The sequence below is a fragment of the Myodes glareolus genome, chromosome 4, assembly GCF_982192425.1.
Source record: "Myodes glareolus chromosome 4, mMyoGla1.1, whole genome shotgun sequence".
In the NCBI taxonomy this organism is placed as follows: domain Eukaryota; kingdom Metazoa; phylum Chordata; class Mammalia; order Rodentia; family Cricetidae; genus Myodes; species Myodes glareolus.
The window spans coordinates 93589893-93598414 of record NC_142029.1 but is presented as its reverse complement, the minus strand read 5'-3'; the positions used below and the strand labels follow the sequence as shown (position 1 = coordinate 93598414).

Below are 8522 nucleotides of genomic sequence, written 5' to 3'. Positions count from 1 at the left end.
AAGAAACCAGAAAGCCTGAACTGGAGACAGCATGGCCTCCTTCGGCTTCCTTTCTACATAGTAACAAGGTTAGGATATTGGCCTCCTAGGAGAGTGGAAGGGGGCAAGCGATACAAGACTGTGGATAAAGGTACTTGATAAACTAGTCTGAGACTGGACCTGCAGGAATCATGGCATACTCTCCATTTTGCAAAGAGAACTACTATGGAGGGCCTCAAGCTCAGAGACTCTGGACCCTGGAAGGGTGGCGGAGGTTTCACTTCCTGGTTTTAGTTAAATGGGAGAGAAGAGTAGCAGGACTGAGGATTCTGGAAGACAGCTCAGAGACAGCTGCAAGGAGGAACTCCCTCCCTGCAGCCCCACCAGCCCTCTCCCGCCTTCCGCCCTCTCTGGACTAGTTTCTTCCGTGACTCACTTTCACAGTTAAGCCTCCTAGAGTTGATACCTAAGCCCCAATTCCAGCCCCAAATCCTATGGGCTTTGGCTTCCAGAACCCAGGAGACATTTTAATCTAGAGGTCATACCACTTGTTCAGAGAGGTTCCTAAAGGGCACAGCGACGTCCCCCGAGGCACCACCTCCCCCCACCTGCCTGGGGGTGCTGACTGCACCCACCTTTCAAATGTCCAGACCCAGCACCCTCTGTTCTCTTCTCTCACCTGCTTTGCTCCGCTGTTAATTAAGTGTAAACTCTGGTAATTGCCACTTTGATCTGCCTCTTACGCATTTCTCCTCGATTTCTGTAATCATTGCTGTCACCCTACCCCAGAACTTTGATTTTTTTTTTAAATCTGGGCTATTTTAGAAGCTTCTTATCTTTCTGTCTCTCCTGTCCCCAGTCCTTGCAGACAATGATTGTTAGTTACCTCATCAGCCCCAACTCATGGCTCTGAGGCTGTTTGGTGTCATGCCAGTACTGAAGGCCAGCCTCAGTCTATGGAATGGGCTGGCTTCTCACCTATCTGCCAAGGCCTTGTCTGTCTTTCTTTTTTTTAAATTTCTTGTCTCTTCACTTCAGGCTGAGTGATTACCTGGGGATCCCCTGGGAATTATCAGACAATGAAGAAGGCTAAAGTTTCCCCTTTGTGTCTCTGTGTATAGTGGCCACCGACATTGTTGGGCACTTTGGAGTCACAGACACCGCCCTGCTCCATTCCCTATGACATCACACTCACTAAACCTGTGAAAAGACAGGTGTTCCGGTTCTGGTTTAGACAAGATGAAGGTGCTGCTCAGATAAATTTAGACAGTTTAGCCAAAATGTAGAGGCAGGTCCTGAAGCCTGGGCCAACTGTCCACGGTTTGTGCTTCTTGTTTCGGTGGTTTCCCTGTCTCTGGATTCTCCTCCCCATTCTATAAGTGAAGCCCCACCTGGCCCGGACACCTTCCCTAACGCCCCTCTCACGCACTTCCGATGTACGAGGCTTGCTTCCTGCATGCATCCATCTTCCTTACCACTTCTGCACTTTCACTAGAAGAATGGTTGGGTCATCTTCACTCTTGTGAGTCACACCCGGGGAGGCTAAAAATCCTCAATGGCACAGGAAGGGCACCTTACTGCTATTACTTCCCCAGAGGTGCCGGACTTGGCCCAGAGCTTGACACTAAACATGCATTCCTGCGTCTCTGCCATGGAGTCTTGGGGCCTGAGCCCAACTTGGCTTCTGTAGGCTACACCATCTGGACCCTGAGAGCCAGACTAGTTTCTTGATCTTATTCCACTCATAGACCTCATTTTCCACAACGGACAAGGAGCTGACACACACTCCCAGGTCAGCCCAGGGTGCCATCTGCGACGTTGTGCAGATCTGTGGCCCTGGGAGAAATTGTGTTCAGGCTTCCCCGGCGACATAAAGGTCAGCTCTGGCAGGCTTACCGAGATCCATTCATGTGGTCATACTCCCGCTTGACATTGACCCTGACTGGCTGGTTGATCCACTCCTGCTGTGGTGGCAGTGGGTTGATTTTGTGGGGCTGCCCGTAGTCAGGACTCCCCGAAGCAGTCATGTCTGCCTTGGGGAGATGGGCTGCCGCTCCGTATGCTGAATCAAAGAGGGACTGGTCGTCACTCACCACCGACAGAGCCTCCTGCAAGCAGAGAGGAGAGACAAAGTTTAACATCACTCTTTATCCAGGCTAATGGCACCCCTACTCTAAGATGTCCCAGGGACATGGGACTGCCCAGTCATGAAGTAGCAATTGCCCGTGTTGGATGGATTCATGGTGTCAAGGGGCTGGCTTACCCCTATGCCAGTTTATGGAGTTCATTTGTAGGTGACCTTGGGAAGAAAAGTGTCTGAGCAGTGAGTGGCACGGAAGAGCCCTAAAAACAGGTGCCCTTGTTGAATGTGCAGGCTAGGAGTCTCATAAGAGAGAGCGGAGACGGGAGGCTGAGCACAGTAGTGGAGCAGATGGCACAAGTGTGGGCTCTGATTGCCAGAAAGACAGCAGCACAGCTTACTAACTGTGTAGGATAGTCAAGGTGCTAGCGGAGATGAAAATGAGCGTTTACTTCACAAGGGAGGCCAGATAGAGCCACTCGAGAGGTTGTCTAGATCTGGGCCACACAAGGGAATCAGGGAAGCCAGAACTTCAGCTAGGTCAATTTCACTGTTCTCATAGGTAAGCCAGAGTAGCTCTTTTGCTGAATTGCTAGGTGGATTAAATGGACAATTCTGGCCCAAGTGGTGTGCTGAGGTCTTGCTATCAGGTACGAGCATGCCCTGCAGATCTTAGGGTTGATTTTCAGCTAAATAACTCAGGAGAAAGCTCAGATGTATAGAAGAGGCAGACAGTGTAAGGTCTCAGAAAGGGACTGTGATCTTCCAGATCACACCGTCTCATCTCCCGGTTCAGGGGAGGCTTTTGGTAGTGGGTTGTGAAAAGCAGCCTTACTCCTCCCAGAGACTGTGTGCCCATCAAAGCTTGGGGACAAGATCCCCCAATTACTCCAAATCACATTTAGCCACAGGAATCCAAGGTCATGGTCAGGAGTACAACATTCATCAGAGCCAAGGAAAGCACAGACAAAAGCTGATCATTTTCCAGAAGAAATGGTAGCAATCTATAATTGCCTGAACATCTACACATCCTATTACATGAAATCTAGTTATGAAAAAGAGGAGTATATGGGAAATAGCTATAGCAAAGTCAAGCACAGAGCAACACTCTAGAGACACTAGCAAGGATAACCATTAGCATTCAAAAAACACTTCTGTTGGACTCTTGCTTCATACTGGACTCTGTTCCCTCTCAAACTCACATGTCAAAGCCCTAACCGACTCCCTTAGATTGTGGCTCTACTTGGGAATAAGGCTTTTAAGGATATGATGAAGTCAAAAAGAGAACATGAAGGCAGGCTTTACATCCAATTGACTCTCTCATTATAATTAGAGATTTGGACACGCATAGACCCCAAGGATGGCTGTATGCGGAGGACTGACCACACGAGGGATGTAGGAAAGCGATTATCTGTAAGCCAGAACAAGAAGCCTCAGAGGAAGTCAGCCCTGCCGGCACTCTGACCTTGAATTTCCAGTTTCCAGAACTGTGAGAAAATAAATTTATGTTGTTCAAGCCACTTAGCCTGTGGTGTGTTGCTATGGCAACCCTGCCTTTACTAAAGAACAGAATAATAGATGATGAAACCTTTTTTAAGTCTTGAGGTTTGCCCACTTTCCCTACATAATTCATATCTCTGCCTGGATGGCATTCTCTAAGTCAAATATGCTTTGTATGCCTGGTTGTCTTTTATTCAGACCCAATGTGAGCTGGGACCTTCCTGTTTTCACCTGCTGGCCCTGAGTAATGTTCAGGTGAAGGCCGTGGCTTTGGGGACCATTTGTATTTTGGCTATTAGATCCATTCTTCATTTCAGTTAAGGTTCTGCTCTGAATTTGTGTCTCAAACAAATTTAAACTTCTACCTGGGCATCTAGTGTACAGCTCCATCTTGAAAAAATATAAAGTTATGACCTTACAGAGGGCCAAGCATGAATCTTTGCCATGACTTGGGTGCCACCCAAGATTCAACAGTCTACTTTGATAATAAAAATGCAGACCAAGCCCCAGTTCTAATGCCAGAAGCAGGTGTCTGTTGTGGAGAGCAGTTTATAACCCTGGTTGATCACTATCAGTCTCGGGAGCACCAGCAGAACCCTGGAGATCTGAGAAGCAGAAGCAGGCGCAGGGTGTTGCGTGGAGAGCTGTCAGTCCCCGTCATCACTGCCTTAAAAACAGGGAGGTCAGAAGCAGGAAATGCGGGACACACAGATGGCGCAACCAGGACACACAGCGAAGAGCTCGCACCCGGGAATAAATGGGAGCTAAGGCTTGGGAGGCAGAACTTTCTGAGACTCCTTAAGGAAGTGAGGTGTGCAGTAAGAAGAAGCATATCGACACATCATGGGACAGGATGCAAGAGCAGAAGGGGCATGAAACCAGTTGGAATTCATTTTAGAATAAAAATTTCCTTTAAAATATAGCTCCAATCCCAGGTGACGTTAGTTAAGAGGAAGAGAGTGAGTGCCCTGATTTGTCCCCAGACGCCCCATACTTCTGACCCTTGTTCCTAGACAGCTACATGTGCACAGATCTGTCTTCCTTCACGGTGCTCTTACCCTCTTCCCTCCTCCAGTCCCTGGTGCCTATTCTCAGGCCAGATCCAGTTGCTCTGAAGGCTGTGAATACAGCTTGTCCCCAGACATTCTTCCTCCAAGAACTCTCTGCATTTCTACCAGGGAAAGTCTATGCTCAGTCACTTACATTTCAAGAGCTCAGCCCTGCCCTGTTTGTCATGTGATCCGTAACTTCTCGCGACAGCCTCTGTGTAGTTCCAACTGCTTTCACAGGGCTCTTTTTCTCTACTTAGTGCAAACTTTCCCAAAAATGTCCTGACTTTCTGGAGTTTTTAACATAAACAGACACACAGATACACAGACACGCAGAAAGACACACAGAAAGACACACAGATACACAGACACTCAGACAGACGCACAGATACACAGACATGTATACACAGAAACACAAACAGACACACAGACAGACACACAGATACACAAATATACAGACACACATACACAAACACACACAGACATACAGACACACAGATACACAAACAGACAGACATGCAGATACACAGACACACAAGCACACACACAGAGACACACAAACACACAGACGCTCCACATGCATATGTGCACACACACACACTGGGGGGACTGATTCTATTTGCAATCATGGATAGACAAAGGGCTGTCTCTTTTGTGTGGAGAACAGACAGTAGATGAATGAGGCTAGAAAGAGAGAGAATAAAGGAAAAAGTTTTGCTTTCTGTCTGACTTTTGGACTGAATCTGAAAGTCAACCTAGTTAGGATAAGTTGTCAACAGCAATACAGTAACATATTTGGGGTGATGCGGTCCCAAACAAGGTGATTTAGGGCTCACATGAAAAATTACAGTTGTGTAGGACATTCTTGCCATGCCTGTAAGAAAACAGCATCCCTTTGTCATTCAAGTCAGAGACCATGCCCTCAGTGCCCTGCCACGTCCATGAGGGACAGTGACAGAGAGGGGCCCTCTCCAAACTGCCTTGGTGATAATGGGCATCAATGAGGGCCACAGGAGACAGGGAGATTGCAAGGAAAGGAATTGGTGATGGGTGATGGTGGCAGAACTTTGGGTCACCACTGGGGACTGACAGAAGTCACTGTGGGTAATGAGATGCCAGAGCAGGTACCAAGGTGCAGCTGCAGCAGGCAGGTGACAGTCACTGTGCTGGGCATTCCTGCTGTCCCTGCTCCAAATAGGCTCAGAAGTCAGGATGGGCTGGTCCCTCAGCCCCAGAGCTGTACACCCAGAAGGTGACATCTGGTCCCTACTCCAAGCTGTTAAGTGTTCTAGCACATCGGTACCCTGTGGTGTCGTCTTTCCCTAGAGTTTTTTCAGAGGAACTGCTGTGGTAGCAGGCTGAGCTCTGAGCCAAAGCAGTGGAGTGGCGGGAAGCCTGCTTCTGCCCAGAAAAACTTCCTTCCCACAATTCTCTGTTGGTGCAGGGAGCCAGTGGATGTACACCACCATATGGGCAAAGTTCTTACTAATTGGAAAATTAGGTTTATATGAAACATCTAATTCAGCCCTTGCAGCAATATAATGACAGCAGTATCTGTTTTCACCTCAGTATTTGTTTCAGGTGATAAAACGGACTTTAAGAGAAGTGAAGTAACTTGTTTATGTATACAGAAAATGAGGACTGTAGTGGTATTTCATTTGTATTTTTATAATTAAAGCTTGCCTGAGGATCAGAAAAGTAAAACAACCACACTGGCCAGACCAGCAGCAATGACACACACCTTTAATCCCAGCAGCCACACTAGTTTGCCATAGAAACCAGGCAGTAGGGGTGCACACCTTTAATCCCAGAACTACAGAGAATTATAAAATGGGAGGGGTCAGCTCTCATCTGTCTCATTCTGAAATTCCTGGAGGCAGCTATGCCATTTTCAGACTGAAGTTGATGCAAGACCTAGTCATCGACAGCTTTGTTTTTCTGCTCTTCAGGTTGAACCCCAATATCTGTCTCTGAGTTTTTATTAATCGTGGCATCAGAGGATTATATGGGATTTCAATCCAGGCCTTCCGCTTGGGCACAGAAGCACTGCCATTCCCCGGGTCCTTTGTGAGAACGTTTGTTTTCTGGTGAGAAAACCAGACCTTTGAAAGTGATTTTTACAACTTCAATTTTTAGAGTCAGAAAGAGTCTAACGATCAATCCAAGTGCCATTATTGTCCCTCTAATTCCCAGTGACATGTCTTTATACTGCCAGAAACTTGTTTCTCACCTGTAGCTTGGGGATGGTAACCAGCCCTGACCTGGTGGGTTGTAAAAGAAAGCAGAGTCTGGGTACACTGCCTGATCATCAGTGCTCTACACTCAGGTTTAAAGCAGGTACCAAGAGATGACCTGAGCGTGTTTGTGTTGATGGTTGGGAGGGGACTAGAAGGAGCCTGGACAGTTGCTTCCTCGTCCCCTGTGTGTTTTCTCAGAAGGCCAATAGTTCAAGGAGAGAGGCAAATTTGCCAGTCGCCTTTTTCTTTTTGAATCTGGGACAGCCTTTTATTTTCTGACCGTAGACATCAGTGATGTCTAGGTGTGGCCTTGGACCTGCAGGGCTTTCAATAGCAGTACCTGGGCACCTGGGCTCAGCCACAGCACTAGCTGCCCTGTCTTCCAGCTTGCGGATGGGGCGTTTTGGAAGTCCCAAGCCTCCATGGTCATGTGAGATAATTCTCCCGATAAGCCTAATTATGATCTGCTCATCAACTTGTCTCTCTTATTGATCCTGTTTCTCTGGAAGTCCTAATTCAGGTGGAGAGCTGGCTCCAGAGTGCCAGGAAGAATTCCTCACGGAAGAATGCAGAGTAAGTCAGGCCTTGGAGATGCTGTTGCCTATTCCAGGAAATCGGTGGTATTAATCTACTCCTCTATATACTCCCCATCCAACCTCAGACTCCCTTCTGTATTTCTCTAACCACAGTTTGTCTAAACATAGGTTAGCCCTCAATGTATCTATCAGTGCAGGGCATTGTGCCCCCATTTGGAGAAGCGCTCTCTGACGCTTTAAGGTGGAAAGAATGATTTCCTTCCCAGGGTTCCCGTATTACAACCGTCCCCCACCACAGCTGCTGCCGTCCTGTATCCCCATAGGTACTTCATACCAGAAGGCTACAATCATGAACCATCACTGCCTGCAGACTTGTGATCTTATTTATTTTCCAATTATTATACTTAAACCCATAGGTGGCCCACAATGTCCCATTCAAGTCTCCCCTCCTATGCCTAGAGTAGTACTTGGTACCCGGTAGGCACTAAGAAAATGACTGAATGAATGAGTCAGAGAGGCAGTGGATGGATGAATGAGAAATCATATGCCTATGATTTACCAACTTTCATCAACTTTGCACCTTTGAAAATATTCCAACTCCACATAGGAACTAGGAAGGGAGAGCGACGAGAGCAGGCACATTTTGTCTCGTTCCCAGGGTGGCCTCAGAATCCTGTCCAGGGCCCATCCAGTTAAACATTCAGCGCCCGCTTGTTGGATGAACAGACAGGTAGTAGGTATTTGAGGAAAGCTTGGCAGGCCTGTTTGGGATGCAAAGCAGCTAAATCTGAACCTTGACCACGGTGGCCATTTTCCAAGTACTAGCCACAATTCTTATGCTATTATTTACATCCCTTAAAAAGAGAATCTACATGAGGAAGTTGAGTGGTCATTTGGGATGAGCTGTGGACCTCTGACTTGCTCTCTCCCCACAGCCTCATAGCCTTTTTGGAGCAAAGGACTTGGTCATCTAAAGGTAGACTTTTAAAAATCTTTTCCTCCTTTTGGTCATGGTGGATTTTGTTTTTCTCATAGCACCTTCCCTTCTGAGTCTCTCTCTCTCTCTCTCTCTCTCTCTCTCTCTCTCTCTCTCCCTTTCTGTCTTTCTATCTCTGTCTCTCTTTTCTGTCACTCTGTATCT

The 8522-nt window shown here is 47.4% G+C and overlaps 1 protein-coding gene across 1 annotated transcript in view; it reads right to left on the bottom strand.

The window, feature by feature from the left end:
• The window catches only part of Fli1 (Fli-1 proto-oncogene, ETS transcription factor), a 116642-nt gene that overhangs the window by 50262 nt on the left and 57858 nt on the right, over positions 1-8522 (bottom strand). Inside the window, exon 2 of the mRNA XM_048458682.3 lies at positions 1876-2087. Coding sequence (XP_048314639.1) covers positions 1876-2087 — 212 coding nt within the window. The remainder of the gene's footprint in view (positions 1-1875; positions 2088-8522) is intronic.